Raw genomic sequence first — 22,791 nt, 5'->3', positions numbered from 1 at the left:
GACAGACACAGGACAGACACAGGACAGACACAGACACAGGACAGACACAGGACAGACACAGGACAGGCACAGGACAGGCACAGGGACAGACACAGGACAGACACAGGACAGACACAGGACAGGCACAGGACAGGCACAGGACAGACACAGGACAGACACAGGACAGACACAGGACAGACACAGACACAGGACAGACACAGGACAGACACAGGGACAGACACAGGACAGGCACAGGACAGACACAGGACAGACACAGGGACAGACACAGGACAGACACAGGACAGACACAGGACAGGCACAGGACAGGCACAGGGACAGACACAGGACAGACACAGGACAGACACAGGACAGGCACAGGACAGGCACAGGACAGGCAGAGGACAGGCAGAGGACAGGCACAGGACAGACACAGGACAGACACAGGACAGACACAGGGACAGACACAGGAGAGACACAGGAGAGACACAGGACAGACACAGGACAGACACAGGACAGGCACAGGACAGACACAGGACAGACACAGGACAAACACAGGGCAGACACAGGACAGACACAGGACAGGCACAGGGACAGACACAGGAGAGACACAGGACAGACACAGGGACAGACATAGGAGAGACACAGGACAGACACAGGACAGACACAGGACAGGCACAGGGACAGACACAGGACAGGCACAGGGACAGACACAGGGACAGACACAGGGACAGACACAGGACAGACACAGGACAGACACAGACACAGGACAGACACAGGACAGACACAGGACAGACACAGGACAGACACAGGACAGACACAGGACAGACACAGGACAGACACAGGACAGGCACAGGCACAGGACAGACACAGGACAGACACAGGACAGGCACAGGACAGACACAGGACAGACACAGGACAGGCACAGGACAGACACAGGGACAGACACAGGACAGGCACAGGGACAGACACAGGGACAGACACAGGACAGACACAGGACAGACACAGGACAGACACAGGACAGGCACAGGACAGACACAGGACAGACACAGGACAGACACAGGGACAGACACAGGACAGACACAGGACAGACACAGGGACAGACACAGGACAGGCACAGGACAGACACAGGACAGACACAGGACAGGCACAGGACAGACACAGGACAGACACAGGACAGACACAGGACAGACACAGGACAGGCACAGGACAGGCACAGGACAGACACAGGACAGGCACAGGACAGGCACAGGACAGACACAGGACAGACACAGGACAGACACAGGGACAGACACAGGACAGACACAGGACAGACACAGGACAGACACAGGGACAGACACAGGACAGGCACAGGGACAGACACAGGGACAGACACAGGACAGACACAGGACAGACACAGGACAGACACAGGACAGGCACAGGACAGACACAGGACAGACACAGGACAGACACAGGGACAGACACAGGACAGACACAGGACAGACACAGGACAGGCACAGGGACAGACACAGGACAGGCACAGGCACAGGACAGGCACAGGACAGACACAGGACAGACACAGGACAGACACAGGGACAGACACAGGACAGACACAGGACAGACACAGGGACAGACACAGGACAGACCCAGGACAGACACAGGACAGACACAGGGACAGACACAGGGACAGACACAGGACAGACACAGGACAGACACAGAACAGACACAGGACAGACACAGGACAGGCACAGGACAGACACAGGACAGGCACAGGACAGGCACAGGCACAGGACAGACACAGGACAGGCACAGGACAGGCACAGGACAGACACAGGACAGACACAGGACAGGCACAGGGACAGACACAGGACAGGCACAGGGACAGACACAGGGACAGACACAGGACAGACACAGGACAGACACAGGACAGACACAGGACAGGCACAGGACAGACACAGGACAGGCACAGGACAGGCACAGGACAGACACAGGACAGACACAGGACAGACACAGGGACAGACACAGGACAGACACAGGACAGACACAGGGACACACACAGGACAGGCACAGGACAGACACAGGACAGACACAGGACAGACACAGGACAGGCACAGGACAGACACAGGACAGACACAGGACAGGCACAGGACAGACACAGGACAGACACAGGACAGACACAGGGACAGACACAGGACAGGCACAGGACAGGCACAGGACAGGCACAGGACAGACACAGGACAGACACAGGGACAGACACAGGACAGGCACAGGACAGACACAGGACAGACACAGGACAGGCACAGGGACAGACACAGGGACAGACACAGGACAGACACAGGACAGACACAGGACAGACACAGGGACAGACACAGGACAGGCACAGGACAGACACAGGGACAGACCCAGGACAGGCACAGGACAGACACAGGGACAGACCCAGGACAGCCACAGGACAGGCACAGGACAGACACAGGACAGGCACAGGACAGACACAGGACAGGCACAGGACAGGCACAGGCACAGGACAGACACAGGACAGGCACAGGACAGACACAGGACAGGCACAGGACAGACACAGGACAGACACAGGGACAGACACAGGACAGACACAGGACAGACACAGGACAGGCACAGGACAGACACAGGACAGGCACAGGCACAGGACAGGCACAGGACAGGCACAGGACAGACACAGGACAGACACAGGACAGACACAGGGACAGACACAGGACAGACCCAGGACAGACACAGGACAGACACAGGGACAGACACAGGACAGACACAGGACAGACACAGGACAGGCACAGGACAGACACAGGACAGACACAGGACAGACACAGGAGAGACACAGGACAGGCACAGGACAGACACAGGGACAGACACAGGACAGACACAGGACAGACACAGGACAGGCACAGGCACAGGACAGACACAGGACAGACACAGGGACAGACCCAGGACAGGCACAGGACAGACACAGGACAGGCACAGGACAGACACAGGGACAGACACAGGACAGACACAGGACAGACACAGGACAGGCACAGGCACAGGACAGACACAGGACAGACACAGGACAGACACAGGACAGACACAGGACAGGCACAGGACAGACACAGGGACAGACACAGGACAGGCACAGGGACAGACACAGGGACAGGCACAGGACAGACACAGGACAGACACAGGACAGACACAGGACAGACACAGGAGAGACACAGGACAGACACAGGACAGGCACAGGACAGACACAGGACAGACCCAGGGACAGACACAGGACAGGCACAGGACAGACACAGGACAGGCACAGGACAGGCACAGACACAGGACAGGCACAGGACAGACACAGGGACAGACCCAGGGACAGGCACAGGACAGACACAGGGACAGACACAGGACAGGCACAGGACAGGCACAGGACAGGCACAGGACAGACACAGGACAGGCACAGGACAGGCACAGGACAGACACAGGACAGGCACAGGACAGACACAGGACAGACCCAGGACAGACACAGGACAGGCACAGGACAGACACAGGACAGACACAGGACAGGCACAGGACAGACACAGGACAGACACAGGACAGGCACAGGACAGGCACAGGACAGACACAGGACAGGCACAGGCACAGGACAGGCACAGGACAGGCACAGGACAGACACAGGACAGACACAGGACAGACACAGGACAGGCACAGGACAGACACAGGACAGACACAGGACAGGCACAGGACAGACACAGGACAGGCACAGGACAGGCACAGGACAGACACAGGACAGACACAGGACAGGCACAGGACAGACACAGGACAGACACAGGACAGGCACAGGACAGACACAGGACAGACACAGGGACAGACACAGGACAGACACAGGACAGGCACAGGACAGGCACAGTACAGACACAGGACAGACACAGGACAGACACAGGACAGACACAGGGACAGACACAGGACAGACACAGGGACAGACACAGGACAGACACAGGACAGACACAGGACAGGCACAGGACAGGACAGACACAGGACAGACACAGGGACAGGCACAGGACAGACACAGGACAGACACAGGACAGGCACAGGGACAGACACAGGGACAGACACAGGACAGACACAGGACAGACACAGGGACAGGCACAGGACAGACACAGGGACAGGCACAGGACAGACACAGGACAGGCACAGGGACAGACACAGGACAGGCACAGGACAGACACAGGACAGACACAGGGACAGACACAGGACAGGCACAGGCACAGGACAGACACAGGACAGACACAGGACAGACACAGGACAGACACAGGAGAGGCACAGGACAGGCACAGGACAGACACAGGGACAGGCACAGGACAGGCACAGGCACAGGACAGACACAGGACAGACACAGGACAGACACAGGACAGACCCAGGACAGACACAGGACAGACACAGGACAGACACAGGACAGGCACAGGACAGACACAGGACAGACACAGGACAGACACAGGGACAGACACAGGACAGGCACAGGCACAGGACAGACACAGGACAGACACAGGACAGACACAGGACAGACACAGGACAGACACAGGAGAGGCACAGGACAGACACAGGACAGGCACAGGCACAGGACAGACACAGGACAGGCACAGGACAGACACAGGACAGACACAGGACAGACACAGGACAGACACAGGACAGGCACAGGGACAGACACAGGGACAGACACAGGACAGACACAGGACAGGCACAGGACAGACACAGGACAGACACAGGACAGACCCAGGACAGGCACAGGACAGGCACAGGACAGGCACAGGGACAGACACAGGGACAGACACAGGACAGACACAGGACAGACACAGGACAGGCACAGGGACAGACACAGGACAGACACAGGACAGACACAGGACAGGCACAGGACAGACACAGGGACAGGCACAGGACAGGCACAGGCACAGGACAGACACAGGACAGACCCAGGACAGACACAGGACAGACACAGGACAGACACAGGACAGACACAGGACAGACACAGGGACAGACACAGGACAGACCCAGGACAGACACAGGACAGACACAGGGACAGACACAGGACAGACACAGGACAGGCACAGGACAGACACAGGACAGACACAGGACAGACACAGGACAGACACAGGGACAGACACAGGACAGACACAAGACAGGCACAGGACAGACACAGGACAGACACAGGACAGACACAGGACAGGCACAGGACAGGCACAGGACAGACACAGGGACAGACCCAGGACAGGCACAGGACAGACACAGGACAGACACAGGACAGACACAGGACAGACACAGGGACAGGACAGACACAGGACAGGCACAGGACAGACACAGGACAGGCACAGGACAGACACAGGACAGACACAGGGACAGACACAGGACAGACACAGGACAGGCACAGGACAGACACAGGACAGGCACAGGCACAGGACAGGCACAGGACAGACACAGGACAGACACAGGACAGGCACAGGACAGGCACAGGACAGACCCAGGGACAGGCAGATGCAGCAGGTCCTTGTGAATGCCACAGCAGCCACGCGCGCGCACACACACACACACACACACAAAGACGCGGCGACCTTAATGTAAGACAAACTAGAAACGAAGGCCAGAGAATGAAAGGGGACGAAGGGACGGTTTATCTTGAAAGTGAGACCCAGCGAGAGGATGTGGGACTGCGCCTCTCCCAGCACCCACGGCGCAGCGTAGGCGTGAACCCCTGGAGCTCGCATGAGATCGGGGGAGCTCCACACGTCTGTCTCAAAAGGCAACGCATTAAACACACACACAACGAGAGAAGTGTATCTGAGGGGTACGATTAACAAGGTTAAGATGATAATTGCATACAGAATTTTCTGCTAAAAAAAGAAAAGCAGAAATCACTATTTTCTCCCAAATGCACATAGCTCACTCACAGGAATTCCCCCTGTGCCTAAGCTGCCACGGAGACCCCTGGCATCCAACAGCTGTGCCCTGGCAGAGTCCTCGGTGAGAGCTGGAGTTTCAGGACACGAGTGGGAGTCACGGCAGGGGTGCTCGGCCCACCTGGAGAGGCTGAGCCACACCTGTGCGGCAGCTAAGCCTGAGCAAGGTGGACAGGTGGCTGTGGACCTCGTCCCCAGCTGCTGGAAGGGACCAGTTAGAAACCAGTGCTGGGAGAAGGGGCATCGCAGCCCTCCTGACGCCTGTGCCCCAGGCTCGGCAGGCCGGGCGTGCGTGCCCAGGGCAGCCGAGCCGGGGTCACTCTGTGTGAGCAGTGCCTACCAGGGCCGGTGCAGCCCATCCGTCTACACCCACGCCTTAGGGGCCTGAAACTGTTCTCTCTCATAAAGGTCCCTGTGCGCCTCTGACCTGAACTTTTTTTGGTTATTTTAAAAGTTTGTGTTGTGTTGGGAAATCTCAGCCCATTATCACCTAACGTGGAGAAGTAATTTATTTTACTTATAATACAATGTAAATACTGTGAATTTATAAATATGGCCTTTTAATTATATAATAAATCATGTTGATATCATTCTAATTTTATATGCAAAATACTTTATACAAATGTATTATACATATTGACATGTCTTTAGTATATAGTAAAATATAAATTTAATGTTTGCTCTAGAGATGAAGGCCATGATGCAGGTACACACGGATGTGCCTGACATACACCGTGTCTGTCACACGGCCAGTCTGAGGCATGCTGAGCTGAGGTTTGGGGAGGGGAGCGTAGGCAGGTCTGTTCACACACTGCCCCAGTCCATGTGAACCAAAGACCATGCAGGCGCTCCATCCCCTTGGCCTAGGAATTTTTCATTTTATTTGAAAGGCAGAGGGACAGAGAAGTCATCCTTCCCCTGGCTCGTCCTGTAAGTGCCCGCAATAGCCAGGGCTGCCGAGGCCAACGCCAGGAGCCAGCAGCTCCGTCCGGGTCTCCACGTGGCTGGCGGGGGCCCAGGGACCTGGGTCATCCCTTGCTGCCTCCGAGGGTGCACATGAGGAGGAAGGGGGATCCAAAGTGGAGCAGCCGGGACTCGAATGGGCGCCCGTAAGGGATGCTGGCGTCACAGGCAGTGGTCTTGCCCGCCACACCTCAACATCAGCCCTGAAATTCCATTTTTCCAACTCCTCTTAAAGAGATGATCAGAGGGGCTGGCTTTGTGGCACAGAGGGTTCAGCCTCTGTCTGGAACACCAATATCCCATATTGGGGCACCTGTTGATGTCCTGGCTGCTCAACTTCTGACCCAGCTCCCTGTTAATGTACCTGGGAAAGCAGCGGAAGATGGCCCAAGTCCTTGGGCCCCTGCACCCATGTGGGAGTTCCACATGGAGCTCCAGGCTTCTGGATTTGGCCTGGCACAGCCCTGGTCATTGTGGCTATGTGGGGAGTGAACCAGTGAATGGAAGATCTCTCCTTGTCCCTCTCTGTCTCTGTAACTCTGTCGTTCAAATAAATAAATAAATCTTAAAAAATAAATGATCAGAGTTTGTAACATTGTTCCCAATAATAAACAATTAGAAATAAAAGAAAAATTAAATCCTAGGGCATTAATAAAATACGTAATGATGTGTACACAACATCAGATGCTACACAGTCATTATAATCATATTTTAGGAGAACATTTACAATGCGTGGGACAAAGCTGAAAATTCATTGTTAGGGGAAAAATGCAGGTACTATGAAAAAGAAAGAGTATATGTATTTGTACACACACGTATGGAATCTCATTTGGCAATCTGTTGGCCATCCATCCATTCCAGTCACCTCTCTGCCTGAAGCTGGCGTGATAAACTCCAAAAATAGGTTCTGTTTTACACTTAATTTTCCCCATACTTTTTAGTTAAAATGTCTTTTAATCTTAGGAAAACCTAAGATGGTATTTTAGAAAATGTAGAAACCTTTATGAACACCAAAATAATCATCGCGTGTGGACAGCGGCTGCGCTGAGGGCTGACGGGAACGCTGTCCTGGGTGCGGTCAGAGACATCACCCAGATGGGGCATTTTCTGTCCCTACCGCTCAGCCATCCCAGGGCGTTCTTCTCCCAAGAGAGGAGCTGGCCGAGACGCTAATGGCCTTGAAGGAGCAACAGCACAAACATGGAGGCGGAAGAATGCAATTATAGAAATGAGAGACTGCTTTCTTGGGTCAAGGACTCTGCATTGCGTCAGATTGGACTCTGGACGCACTAAGGCCCACTCTGCGAGTCTCCGAGCTAGGAGGTGGTGGCCCAGCCGAGTCGCCCCTGCCCACCGATCGCCCCCTGACCCCGAGTCTGCGGCTGCGGCCACCCCTGCTCTCCGAGTGGCTCCCGCTCGGTGCTAAATGTGGGTGCTGGAGGCAGGGGTGCGGGCACACAGTGGGGCCTGGCTCTGTGCGGCGCTCACTCGGCCAGGGAGAGCCCTGACCGTGTGGAGCTGCGGTCAGCCGTCGGGCTAAGGAACTGGGTTTCTTGGCGTGGAGGAGAGCCGTGCGCAGCGCGTGGCGCCTGCAGCGTTGTGTTCAGGGTTTCCTGGCGCAGGTTGCTCCCTTCGCCAGATTTCGAAGGCGGCACTGGGGCCATTCTCCTCTCACAAACACAGGAGCCTTTTGCCTGAGTCACAGGGACTGAGACGCCAGGGCCTCTCCCAGACCCAGGCGAGGGAAGGGTGCCTGCCCTGTAGTCCTGAGCGGCCGGGCGTCTGCAGCCTGGGCCCTCCCGCTGTGGAGCGCAGCCCGGGGGGAACGCGGTCCTGGGACTGCTCCCGCCTCCCCCGAGTTGTGTCTATCCCTTCCACTCCCACTCACGTCCTCTTGCAAGTCATTCTGTCCTCAGCCTGCCCGGGGGCTGATTCTGGGCGCACGCCCCCACTTTCGTCTGCACTTTCTCGGCAGACCCACCGTCTGGCCGGGCCGACTCCTAATTAGATTTTCCAAACCCTCTCTCCTCGTACATCAGCGGTTCCACTCCCTCCATCCTCCTCCTCAGCGCTCTCCGTGATCCTACTCGTTTGTCAAACTGTCTGGTCCGCGCTTGGCCCTTTGCACAGAAGAGGGGGGGTATGCACTCCCGGGCTGAGGCCTGTCTGGCGGCAGTCGGGGCCCTTTGCTCCCTACTTGCCCTACCAGACCACAGCATCTCCTGCAGCCTCTGCTCCCAAAGAGTGTTCAGCCTGGTGTAGTTTCGGATCTCTGGGACGATGGTTTTAGAGCTAGAACTTTCTGGAAACCAGGGCTCTCTGTGTCTGAGCCCCTGAGTACCTAGAGCTCCAAGGAGTTTTACAACCAACTGACCTTTGGTAGTGCTGGTGGTGCCGACATACAAGAGGCTGAGCGATGGATCCCTGGCCCTGCACGGGGGAGCTGGTTTGAACAGAAGGCACAGCTGTACACAGACATGGAACCCGCCCTGCCATCTACCAGAGGTTGGAGTCACCTTGTGGTCACCAAGTCCTGGTCCCAGCCCCACCAAACGAGGCACCAAAGAAGCAAGCTCGCAAGGTCTCAGGCAAAAGACATCTATGAGAGGACTTTGAAGAGTTCATGAAAAATGGAAATGAAAGACGAGTTTATTTTGATGCCGAAAATGATGACATGCACACGTGGGTTTTCAGCATATGCGAGGATCCCTGGATGAGGACAGACCACATCCTACAGTCTGTCATGTAGGACTTCTGCCGAGCCTGGTCCGGGCAAAGTCTTTGTCTCCTCTTGGACTTGCAGGCATTATTTTATGATGGGCATCAATTTATTCCTTAAGCATAGATGCTAAGCACCAGTGACTCACTTGTTCCGGTGACCGACGGGGTTTTTAAATGCCTTACTTACTCGTGTGTGCATTTATGAGAGTTTACCATAGGCTGAGTGTTCTGGGCCACTGGGGATAAACAGAATTGCTCTCTGTCCCCAGGGAGTTTCTAGGTAAGTGGGAAGACACATGTCAATCACAGCATCCTACAAACGCTGGTAGCCTCCTGAGGGCAGCCGGTGGCACAGGTGCCTTGGCAAGGGCAGGTGGGCGGGTGTTCTGGAGCTCTGAGCGGCGAACCTGCTGTGGGCATCCCGGGGTAGCACACATGCATGAGAGTGACTGCTCACCGCTGAGCCAGCCCTGGCGTCTTGCTCATGAGCTTTGGGCGCTCTGTTCTAAACTTAACACACATTTGATATTGTTCAGTGCACCTGGCTTAGGAAACGATGCCCCCAAACACGACTCCTCCATCAGAATGATGCCTAGGAAACTTAGTACGTCGTGTTTGTATCGCAGAGTCTCCAAGGTCCACAAATCTGGCTCTCTGGGACCCCAAGGCCTCAGACTAATGTGAAATTTGACTGCAAATCTGGGAAAGTCGGCGTCACTCCACCGCCAGTGTTCCCTGGTAGATGTCTACACAGCAGGTTTCATGGCGGACTTGGGGCCAAAGGTGGCGGCGGCGACGGTCAAACCGCAGGACAGCGTGGCCGCGCCTGCTGCTGGACGCCCCAGAGTGTAGACGTCCCCGGCACCCCCTGTTTATTCTGTCCCTACCCGCGTCTGTGCTCATCCTGGGAAAGCCCTGGGGACGTCTTTCCATCCGTCAGTCTCCTCTTTTGTTGAGGCTAGCAAGTCCACTAAACAGAAAATAAAAGGAATCCATGATCAAATGAATTTGGGATGCTCTGATTCAAATACAATCGGGTCCTTTTTTAAACCACAGGATGTCTCAGATTCTGTAATACAATCATATATGTTGTAAGTTTCTCGGGGAGTGATGCTCATAAGTCTTTAAAAGGAGCCACATATTTATCTTTGCTATTGGTCGTCTGAGTTCCTTACGAACTCCGTGTAGTAACCCCTGCTCAGGTGTCTCCCTCCTGCCGCAGGTCATCTCTCACCGCTGGGCAGAGGCTTTTTAGTTTGACATAATCCTATTTGTCTGTTTTTGTCTTTGTTTCCTGTGCTTTGGGGATCCTATCCCAAAATCCTTGCCCATTCCAACGTCCTGAAGGATTTCCCCATCTTGTCTCTCATGGCTTCACAGTTTCAGGTCTCGTATTTAAGTCGTTACCTGTGTTGAGTTGATTTTCACACATGGAGAGAGATGAGGGCCACTCTTCTGCACGTGGGTGTTCAGTTCGGCTCCGTTTTCTGACTACACTGTCCTCCTTTCTAACGTGTGTTCTGAGCGCTTTGTGGAGGATCTGCTGGTTGTCAGTGTGGTTTTGTTCTAGGAGCTCTAGGGATAGCTGGATAGGCGAGGTCAGTCCTGGTGTTCAGCTGCGGGGTAGGTGACTGTAGATAATCCTCACTACTGTGTATTCCAAAGAACCTGGACAAAGGGATTTTGAATGTTTTCACCGGACAGATAACTTACCCTCATGTGAACACTGTCCGAGATACACATGTATCGAAACACCACATGGCATGCTATAAATATTTACATTTTTTGAATCAATTAAATTTTTTAGTAAATAAATGAATGAAAAAAGATTTACATTGCATATTTCTGAGAAGTTAGATCATTTATGATAACTTTGGTGACTTAAATGATTTCAGTGGCAAGAAGTCTTGTCATCCTTCAGGAAAAGGCTTATGCCGCGTCAGCGTGTGAGAAATGAGAAGAAGTTGTATGTGAAGTGTGTTGCTTTGCATGGACATACAACAACTGCCATGTGGTCCTCGCCCTGGGTTACACAAAGACAGAGTTCTTGTTTGGGGCCTGATAGAAAGAGAACAGCTCTAAGAAGATAAACATTTTCCCTCCCTCCCCCCCTCAATCCCCCTCTTCCTTCCCTTCGTTTTTGTTTTTTTAAAGTTTTTGTAAAAATGAGACACATGCTCGATATTTTACTTTCTGTTTTGCAAGCTGTTTCTGCTCACCAAAATGCACAGCTCCCCCCCACCCCCCCCAGCCGCTCTGCCCAGGTACGAGGTGCAGGTGTGTTGTGGCTTCCTGGGCCACCCCCACTGGGGAGGGTGTCGTGTGGGGTGGTTCCCACGCTCGTCTGAACGCGGAGAAAACCTCCCGGGGCTCCCGGTCAGCAGAGCACATTGCTGGGCCTGCTAGTCTGCAACGCCAGGTTCTGTGTCTGTGGGCGTGGAAGAGGCTCTCAGGACATCGGACCAGGCCGGATGGGCCCAGCGCACGCGGAGCGCTCATTAGCAGCCACGTGGGGATGTCTTTGTCTGGCCTGTGCACAGGAGTGGGGCTGCCCGCTCTCCAGGGGCCATCCGTGACCCTGCGCTGTTGGGACATTGTGACGTCACCCGATGCTGACTTCTCCCATCTGGGATGGACTCTCCTCCCAGCCACGTGCACCACAAGGGTAAACACAACTGACGGAGCTGCAGGCAGGATGCTGGCAGCACCAAAGACCCTGGCCTCCCTGGAAAAGTTTAAAAATGTCCCCAGTGTTTACAAGGAAAATGACTTCTTGTAATTTATATGATTTGAACTTAATTTTATTTATCAACACCACTCTGCAAATGTGCGATACCCACCCTAGTAAAGCCATTTAATCTTTAAACCCATTTAATCCTATGAATGGGGTTGTTAAAATAAACACGGGTGATTCTCACGGGCCTGGGAATTCTCGCAGCCGAGCTGCAGAGGCCAAGGCACCGCTGTGTTATCAGAGACAGGGGCTGCACTGGATTCCAACAGCAAGAGTGGGGCTCTGCAGGCCCCCGCCGACGCGGTTCACTGTCATCCATGTACCCCCACTCAGGGGTCTGAAGGCCCAGATGCGGCATTTTGGAAGCTTTGCCCATTTAATTCCTCAAAAATGAAAACGTTTACATTTTTCACTTCTTCGTTTTTAAAGCCTCGTTTCTGGCTGGGATTTTTCCAGGGACAGCCCATATACGTGGCAGAAAAGACAAAGAGCCAGGGCCATTAACTTGATGGATCCGAGGCTTGGAAAGTTGTAAATGAGTTTCTTCCCCTGGATCCGGGAAGTTACAAGAAGGAAGAATCTTTCCCCAGTCCACTTCGTCTTCGGTAGCTCGTTTCTGTCATCTGCCGTCTCTCGGTCCCCGGAGACCGAAGCGGTCGTCACAGACCTCAGCTACTGCAGGCCGAGGGGCTCCCCTGCGTCCTTATTTAAAACGCTTATTTTGCATCACGTGTAAGGTCCGTGATGTTATTTTTCTAGAGCAAAAGACACTATTCCCCCCCCCCCCATTTGTTCCCATAATGGTACGGCCCCAAAGAACCACAGATTTTTAAACTGGAAAAAGAAATCACCTTACTCACACTCCCGTCTAAACACTTTCATGTGCTGCAACGCACGGCATAGAGTGGTGGTGTAAAGAGTGTCTTTCCCAATGCGCGCAGTCATAAGTTTATCAGAGTGTTCATTCAATGATCTAACAGCAGCATAGCCACTGCTACCATGCCCCCTCACACGCGAGTCGGCGACAATGGTTTTACTAATTTATAGGCGCATCCAGGATCTGTACCCCCAGGGCTCCTGGGATTAGCCTGTGGATTGGTCAGGACCCAGGAGAGACAATGGGGCCCTCCCGTACCATAGCAGGGTGCTCCTTTCTCCGCCCCTCTCCCCCACCTCTCCCCCGTGGGCAGAGGGAGCTTCCTGTGTTCTTGTATCCAGGAAGGCAGCTTGGATTAGAGACACCACAGGACTGTCGGCACTGCAGGCTTCTATTCGGGGTCCGACCCCCAAGCACAATCCTGCAGCCGTGCCACGTAGGGGCCACTCTGAGAGGAAGACGCCTTGACAAGCTTCCCACCCACAGGCACGACGTCGTCACAGGGCATCGTGGCTCAGCCGGTGCCAGGCCATTTCCTACGCAGCACACCGTCCGTGTTGTCTTCACCGGAGTAGCTTTGACCGGGGATTGGCAGGTGGCAGCTGGTGTCTGACTCTCCCCATGGTAGAGGCCAGCTGTCACCATAGGAACCTGGAGGCTGCGGGAGGAGAGGAAGAGCAGTGGCCGAGGGCTTGAGGCTGTCTGTCTGCAAAACAGAGGCCGTGTCCCGCTCCCGGGCCACCCTGGGAGTCTGGGGCATCCTTTGCGTAGCCAACAGTGGCCTGCACAGAGCTTCTGTACCGAGCCCATCACACAAGCCACGTCAGCAGGGGCAGGGGTCAGGGTTAGAGGCCCCTTCTCTTCTCAGGGCCCTCGTAGGCGACTCGCACAAGGACGGTAGGTCTGGGCAGCCAAGGAGGCCAGTAGGAGTCCGTTAACGTGATCCCCAGAGACCACACCTGTGTCAGGCCCCGGGAGGCAGGGTCCGTGTCACCATTCTTCTATTTTTGGTTTCTTAATCGATTTCTGGTGAGAAAGGCAAGGTGCTATATTTGGCACCAGAGATGCTGAGCTGTGAACGTTGAGTTCGGCTCCCTAAGCCCTGGGCGTCTTCGCAGCGGGGCAGCCGCAGGTCTGCTGTGGAAGGACCAGGGGGTGAGGCGCTTGCTGCCGGCCTGCACCTGGCAAGTGGGCAGTGGGTTCCACGGGCAACAGGGTCACACCGTCCACTGTGACGCCGTGACGCCGTATGATCCGCAGGTGGTGAGGATGCGACGCGCTTATTTCCTGAGAGAGTCGATCCACCAAATTGGAAGCTTCGCCCTCTGACCTCACACACCTGCCAGTGGTGGGAAGCTTTGATGTAGGCCGCGTCCCTGGGGACTCTGGGTGTGACGCGCCCTGGTGCTGAGCGCTGGGAGGTTCCCGGGAGGAGCCAGAGACGGCAGCAGGGTGCGAATTACTGCTTAGTGACCGCAATCGAAGCCGCAGAGTGTGGCGGGGGTGCGGGGCTGGGGAGCTCACGCCTGGTGTGGGCTTTGAGACGTGCTGCACGGCCGAGATCCGCTGTTGCCAGCTTAGGGGGAGCGGGCACTTAGGAGTCGGGTGAGCAAATCTGAAGTGTTCTGCTTACCCTCTGAAGGCAGCTACAGCACGCCATCCTCCCGCAGGCAGCTGGAAATACTGTGGGATCAGCTGCAGGAGCTCACGTTCTTCAGACGGCGTCCGTGCACTCTGCAAGGCGAGACCGCGGCGTTGCCGATGAGGGCGGGGCCGGGTGGGATTTCCACCCACAGCCTCGCTGGGCTTCTCACGGTCAGGCTGACCCCCACCTGTCCTGGAGCCTCTTCCGCTCTCTCATCACAGCTCTTTCTGGCCCCGGGCTCCCTGTCCCTGTCCCGTGTGTCCGTGAACTTCCCCTGATCTGCTGAGATAGCTGGCCGGCTGATGACCTTCTCCATTACCCCCACTGATACGGAATCACCGCTTTTGTGCTTCTACCCTGAGGTTAACGGGGTTTAGGGAGCAGGGAGGGTGAATTCGTGTTACGTTCTCTTTGAGCAGAAACCCGTGATCCTCACGTTCCTTTTCTCTCTCTCATTCCCTCATTCATCACCTATGTGACCTCCTCAGGGCACAGCGGAGGGGACGGCCTAATACTTCTAAACGCGAAGGAAGAGACTGAAGTAGAAGAGGCACTTCTTCATCGTGTGATCTAGACAACCTCAGGATGAGCACCGAGGGGTGGGGCTTGCGGTGGACGGGAGCCTGGCGTGACAGCCAGCGCTCTGCTGGGGCCGGGCAGCAGCAGGTGGACTCTGGCTGTGGCTCTGGAGGCTTCCGGGAAGGGCCGTAAGCTTGCTGCCCCACACAGCCTATCTCCAGCTCTAAATGGGATTTTTTAAAAAACATTCATTTTGAATCATTTGTTGCTAATGTGTAAAAACTACACTTGGTTTGTATGTTGATCTTTTATCATTGGCATATTGCAAAACTTTTAGTTCTAATACTTTTTAGTAGACTCTTTAAAACATTTTCAAATTTATTTATTTTGGAGGCAGAGAGAGAGAGAGAGAGAGAGATTTATTCTTGCCAGTGGTTCGCTCCTCAAATGCCCACAGTGGCTTTTCAGTACAGAGGAAGCTGGGAGCTGGGGACTGGGAACTCAGTCCGAGTCGCCACATGGGTGGCAGGGGCACAGTTACTCGAGCCATCAGCGCCGCCTTCCAGAGTCTGCTTTATCAGAAAGCTGAGGTCAGGCGCTGTGGCTGGGGCTTGGATTCAGGCTCTCTGATGTGGGTGTGGGCCTCTCCACTGGCACAATCACTGTGAGGCTAACTATCAGCGCCATTTTTAGTGGATTTTGAAACTTTTCTGTATCAAAGATTATATCATCTGCAATTATAATTGTACTTCCTCTCCAGTTTGTATGTACACTACCATCTATGCTCTGTCAACCATCTGTCTATTATGTATTTATGCCTAAATGCCCTGGCTGGAACCTGTAGTACGATGTCAAACGGGTAGAGTAGACAGTCCTCTCTTGTTCCTGACTTAGGGGACAAGCATCCAGTCCTTCGTCTCCAAGTATGGCATTAGTTTGGTTTTTGGTAGCTTCCTTATCAGCTTGGGAAAGTCCCCCTTTGCTCTCGTTTATTGAGTGGCATCTTAGTGCAAGGGCGATGGATTTTCTCAAAGGTCCTGTGGTCTTCAAGGCTTTGCTCTACAGCGTGGAGGCATGCTGTTGACTCCCAGGAGGGAAACCAGCCCTGCGTTCCTGGTCATCCCCGGGCTGGTCACTGTGTGGCTCCCTCTTGTCTGTTGCTGTCTTCTGCTTGCTCCGCTGGCTCGGGCTTCTCCTCCTGTCTTCCCGGTAGCAGGGGTCTCTATTATTTATTTTTAAGTAGAGAGTGGGAGAAATCCTGAAACAGGTTAGACCCTGGAGTGAGTCCTGTGCTTGCTGACGTGCAGGCCTGCCTCTGCTCCCAGGCCCTGTGGAGCGCTGCCCCTCAGCGCTGCCCCTCGGCTCTGCCCCACTCTGTCTCTGGTCAGACCAGGCCCACTGTCACCCGAGAGTGTCCCCAGGCTGTGCCCTCCGAGCGGCACATGCTTCCTCCTGGCGTTGGTGTGGCGACCTCCCCCTTCCAACTTTGGTCTGGCCGCGGCCGTCTCGAGGAGGCCTCCGCACCCACTGGTCCCTGTGCCGCTGATCTCATCACCCTGGCTGGCTTTTTCTTCTGTCCACGGCATCTGTCACATTTTTACAGTCATCTGTACTTCCTGCAGCTACTCTTACCTACTAACGACTCACCCTGAGCCCTGAGAATAGAAGCTGTTCGAGCCCAAGGATCTTTCAGCTTATCCTGTCATGCACCCCGTGCTCAATACGTATTTGTAGAGTGAGCGGACGGCACATACAAAGCTCTTCGACCAGCACCCAGCTTTGGAAGAGGCTCAGTAAATATTTGATGGTGCTCTATGTTCAAATACTGTTGTGTGGTGAGGGCGGAATAGCACAAAACAAAATACGTCTCCTAAATTGTAGACCTTACGGCCTGAAGAAGGCAGCCACAGACAAAACAACCCCACACACTGGTGAGCGGGGCGGCCAGGAAGGGGGAAGGATGGCTGACCCGTCCAGGGCCAGGATCAGGATGGGAGGGGGTGTGAGCTGCAGGGAAAGGGGGGGGAGGCCCCAGACATTTGGGGTTGCCTCTCCCACAGGGACAGAGGACGAGGACCAGTGATGTGACAGACGGGGCAGGGGCACAGAGGCGAGTGGGCAGGCGGGCAGCTGCTCTGCTTGGTGGGGCCTCCCGGTCCAGGCCTCAGCTTTGGACTTTCCTCCCCGAGTGAGAAGGACCAGGCAGCACCGCGAGGGTGTCCCTGGGGCCAGAAGACGGCCTTGCCCGTGACCATGACAGTCGCAGACAGGTGGGTTAGTTAGGAGGCTACGGCAGAGGCTAGCTGAGAGACGGCTGGCTGGTTTTAATTTATTCTATTTGTTTTCTGTAACTATATTTTTCAACTTACCTAAAATTCTCATGTAGCTAATATACACTTATTATATAGAAAATTAAAATGCAAATTTGGAACAAGGGCCAATAGCTCCAGAAATTACATTTCCCCGTGAGCAGTCGCAGCCTTCTGTGGATGACCTGGAGGGGCTCGGGAGGAGTTCCCCAGGGGTCGTTTGAGCGTGTGCTGATGCCCAGCTGGTCAGGACCAGGAAGGACGCACGCCCGGGGCTGGAGAAGGCGTGGTTTCGCTCTGGCAGGGGGAGAGCGAGGAGGGTCGGTTCCTGGCTGCGAGGGTGTGAGGATCCTGGTACCCTGTCGCTGTTTCCGGGCGGCTTTGGGTGGTGGGGGGACTCTACGGTGGAGCCCAGGATCCCAGTCTCCTGGCGTCCAAGCCTCCGTGTAGCATCCTCCTCCAGGTGTGGGCAGGGGCGGGCAGGGTCGTCAGCCCTGCGGCCACGAGGAAGTCCATCCTGCCAAGGACCCCCTCGGGCTGAGAAGCTGCGCGTGAAGGCTGAGCCCGGCTGACGCCTGCACACAGCCTTGCGAGAGCCCCAGCTGTGGCCGACCCGAGCGTGGGATTCCCACTGCACAAACAGGTGGAGTGAGGCCCGTGCAAGCAGCCACACGTGTGGCAGTGTGTGGCCTGGTGACACCATAGCTCATGTTGGTGCAGGTGGCTCACTGCCCACGTGACTTCCAGAGATAGCTTGGTCCCTGTTGCTTCAGGCTCCCTGGGGTAGGAACCTGTTTTTCTCCAGGGGTCTCCTGGCCACAGGCACAGGGGCAGGAATGAGCCTGCATCCCCCCACCCCGTATTTGTTCCACCGCCCTTAACGCATGCCGCCATTCCAGTCGGTGCTCCTCTGGGAATGTGGGAGGCTCTTAATTTAATTTCTGTTTGCCTCACCCTTTGCCCCAGCCCATCAGTTCTAGATGTTACGGACAAGGAGCCTACGAGATCCCAAGAGATCAAGCAAACCTGGCACCCAAGGCCACAAGGCCAAGGCTTCTCAGATCGCTGCTCGGCTCTCTTGGATTCTGCTCTGATTTCTCCTCTTTTATTTAAAAGTGTAGTCAATGCTTACACAATTGATTTTAGTTTTTAAAGATTTATTTGTTTAGCTGAGAGGCAGAGTTCAAAATTAATTTTATAACCCACCATCTGCAGTTTGTGAAACACGGTGCCGGGGCAGTCCAGGGACTTTTACTTTGAAATCGAGCACCCCAGGCGGCCCCTGCTCCCCTGCCTCCTGTGGGGGCTCCCTTCCTCCGGCTGGTCCTCTGTGCTGTCTGGTTGCATTTCCTCACCCACGCCACCTGCTCCCGTGGCTACAACCACCCTGGCTGTGTGAGTCTGTAACGCACACCCTACCTCGCTCAGAATTCTGAGCAGCCCGCGTCCTGTCTCCCCGTCGTCTTGAATGTAGCCTCTCTGGAAGCAAAACGAGTGTTCTCTCCCAAGACGCCGCGCCCCTCCTCGGGCTGACGGTGGCTTCCTGTCCTCCGTGCACCCAGCCCGGGGTTCCCAGCCATCCCCAGAGCCGCGCTTCCATCGCCCTCTGAGCTCACCGTTCTGCAGGTCCTGCTGTCCTTGCTGTCCTCTGCCCTGCCCTCGCGGTCGCATCACCCTGGCGACTGGAGCTGAATTCGAGCACTTGGAATAGCGGGCGTCGGCCTGAAGCCTTGCACTGTCCTCGCCTGCGCGGTCCGTTGCTGCCCTCCCTGTGGCCCCTCCGCCGTGCCCGGCTCCCCAGGAATCAGCCGCATCGCTCCGGGTCACGCGGCACTGCCCGGCTGCTGCCTGCCACGTGGTGTCGGAGTCAGATTTGTTTCTTGTTTCTGTGCTGTTTGTGCTTTCCGGTCAGATCTGAGCGTCCACTTGTGCTCATGCCGAGGGTCAGGCAGCCCCTGTGTTGTCCCCTCCGCCAGGGGCGCCCAGCCCTGGCGTGTGCACCAGTAGCCTCAGAGCGGCCGCTCTGGGGGCTGAGGGCCTGCACCTGCTCCCGGGAAATGGGAGCAGCTGCTCAGGGGCCCAGTCTCTAGGGGGACGGCCCGTGCTCCCTCCACCCAGCTCCCGCCTGACCTTCTGCGGCCTGGCCTCCTGAAACGCTGAAGTCTGTGTGCTCCCCGGAACCAAAGTGCCCCTCCCCCATCAGAGCCCATGCAGACCTGGCCGGCCTGGGCTGGCCCCACTCTCCCCCATTTCAGGTTCTTCTCAGCCCACTCCACACAGGAAGTTACTTCAGCCGCCTGCATTACCCCAAACAGCCATTTCCCTCTTGCCTAGCCGAGGCCAGTCCCGGCGGCTGCAGCCCTGGGTGTCCTGGACACCGGGCTTCCCCCAGCACCCAGTGCTGTTCCTGACGTCCACTGCCCCGGCCGATCTCCCTGGGTGTCCTGGACACCTGGGCTTCCCCCAGCACCCAGTGCTGTTCCTGACGTCCACTGCCCCGGCCGATCTCCCTGGGTGTCCTGGACACCGGGCTTCCCCCAGCACCCAGTGCTGCTCCTCATGACCACTGCCCTGGCCGATCTCCCTGGGTGTCCTGGACACCTGGGCTTCCCCCAGCACCCAGTGCTGTTCCTGATGTCCACTGCCCCGGCCGATCTCCCTGGGTGTCCTGGACACCCGGGCTTCCCCCAGCACCCAGTGCTGCTCCTGACGTCCACTGCCCCGGCCGATCTCCCTGGGTTAGCCAGGGTGGCGCTGGGGCAGCCGGAGGTCAGGTAGAGGAGCAGGCGGTGACTCGGGCGTGGGCGTGGACGTGGGCTGGAGCTGGCCTCTCCCGGGCTCCAGGACTGCCTGGGGCTGCAGGGCCAGGCCTTGGCGGCTGGGAGATGCCTTCGTAGGCCCCAGGAAGCAGTGGAGTCTCGGGGCTGCGTTTGTTTTCAGTTCGTCCTCATCCTCTCCGCTGTTTCCTCTGCGTGGCTGGCTCTCCCCCCCACATCAGATCCTGTATTTCCGAGAGCGCCGTTTCTCACGGGCCAGGCCAAGGCCAGGCAGGGCTGGGGAGGGAAGATTCTCGGGACAGCAGCTGGGGAGGCTGCAGAGCGGCAGAGAGAGGCCCAGATGGGCACTTGGAGGCAAACAGCTGACATGACCGTCTCCCAGCCGAGGGACACAGCCTCCCTCGTGGTGTTCCCATGGCCACAGCAGAACCCACTACACCCCTTCCCCTCCCCACCCGCCCTGGGGCCCCCACACCTCCCAGGCACACAGCAGAGCTCCAGCCGGTGTGGGCAGCAGGGACAGAGGCGTCCCTCTGAGGGCTGAGTGGACGCCTGTTTGATGTGATTTCTGTGTCTGTGCTCATTCACCGGTCAGCTCATGGTCAGTGGGAGGCCTGGTAGTAAGGGCTTCAAGGGGGCACCAGGAACACACGGATGGGGGCATGGGGCTGACAGGGCGCCCCCTGTGTACTGACTTCCCCTCTCCTCTCTCCCCAGGGTAGCCACGGAAGTCCTGGCCATGCTGCTGAGATCCAGTAAGTACCGCTGCAGACAACTGGTTCTTTGTTTCTAGTTAAGGGACCCTCACTGTCGACCGTGAGGCCACGCAGACCAGGTCCTGGGCACGGGGGGGTGAGATGGAGACCATGACTGGTGTTCCTGGTACAGGACTGCAGAGAGCAGGGCCATCCGTGGATGTGCCGTGCCAGTGCTGTCCAGACAGCTGGCCTCGGGTGGGGGACGGTCCAGTGCGGCCAGGGGCCACACTCCAGCCCCTTCAGCAGGGCCAGCAGGCTCACAGACTGCTGAGAGCAAGGTCGGGCTCCCGTGGGGACGCGGATCCCGGCACTGGGGTCTGTGTTCTGGGCAGCTGCAGTGTTGGCGTGGCTTGGGCAGCCAGGGTGCTGGTAGCAAAGTTCCATTAAACAGGGGGCTCTTCTCTATTGCTGGCATGATTGCAGGAGTGTGGCTCTGGGGGTCTGAATAATTTGCGAACTTCCTTTTGCCCGGCAGCCATGGCCTAAATAGGTTGAGAGTCAATTTCGAGTGTGCAATGTAATAGAAGGCACGACGCACTTGGGAGCGAGGAAGTCGTAGCTTGATATTTTTATTTTTTGAAGAAAAACATTTCTTCATTTGTTTTAATTTGGTGCCTTGGAAACCAGCTGCTTCAATTGTGATTTCTGTTTCTCTATGGGGAGCCTGAGGCCTGTGGGTAGTAGGTGAGCTTTAATGAAACTCACAAATAAATAAATAAATAAAATTAGAAACATCCCCTGCCAACCATACATCTCTGTCAACCATGAGCCCAGAGAGGGAGTGGTCACACGGTGCTGCCTGTGACAGACCCAAGGACTCAAAGAAACCTGGATTCACCTGCTTCATGGAACCGGCCGGATCCATGTGCTGGTGCCGTGAGGGCGGAGAGCAGGGGCCGAGGGGAGCAGACCGGTCCTTCTGGGACTGAACTGGCTTCTCCCTGTTTGCCTGCTGGCTGCCACTCAGTTGGGACAGCTGGCGTTCGATGCGGCATGTCGGGGAGCGCTGACAGTCTCACGGGGCCATGGACAGGCTTCAGTGTCCCAGTGGGTGCTGGGCCTGAGGCCACCACTCGTAACGGAAGAGTCGGGTGGGAGGCCTCCACTTCTCACTCGGTTTGCACCGCAGTGTCCTCTGGGCTTCTCGCTCCTGGGCCCCTGGAGTTTGGAGAATTCCTTGTTGCTAGGGTATGATACATAAACAGCAGCACACTTAGCCACACCCACCCAAGGCCAGCATCATTACCCCTGGCATAGCACACAAATGCTCACCCTCCAAGAGGTCAAAACTGCCATCCACAGGCTGGAGCCCACTGAAAGCTTCCAAGGCCCCCATCCCCTTGTGCCTTGATCGGCATTTCACAGCAATGTCTTTCTTGTAAACTTGGTCTTTTTTATTTTTAAAAGATTTTATTTACTTGAAAGTCAGAGTTACAGAGAGGCAGAGGCAGAGAGAGAGAGAGAGAGAGAGAGAGAGGCCTTCCATTCGCTGGTTCACTCCCCAAATGGCCACAACAGCTGGATTTATTTATTTATTTGAAAATCAGAGTTACACACAGAGAGAAAGAGAGGCAGAGGGAAAGAGAGAGAGAGG

At 55.9% G+C, this 22,791-nt stretch overlaps 1 protein-coding gene across 1 annotated transcript in view; it reads left to right on the top strand.

Annotated features, from left to right (window-relative positions):
* Positions 1 to 22,791, top strand: part of AGBL1 (AGBL carboxypeptidase 1) — a 599,820-nt gene that overhangs the window by 42,444 nt on the left and 534,585 nt on the right. Inside the window, exon 6 of the mRNA XM_062204897.1 lies at positions 21,157 to 21,194. Coding sequence (XP_062060881.1) covers positions 21,157 to 21,194 — 38 coding nt within the window. The remainder of the gene's footprint in view (positions 1 to 21,156; positions 21,195 to 22,791) is intronic.

Source organism: Lepus europaeus, chromosome 11 (assembly GCF_033115175.1).
Source record: "Lepus europaeus isolate LE1 chromosome 11, mLepTim1.pri, whole genome shotgun sequence".
NCBI classification, from domain to species: domain Eukaryota; kingdom Metazoa; phylum Chordata; class Mammalia; order Lagomorpha; family Leporidae; genus Lepus; species Lepus europaeus.
This window is presented reverse-complemented; position numbering and strand designations above follow the sequence as displayed.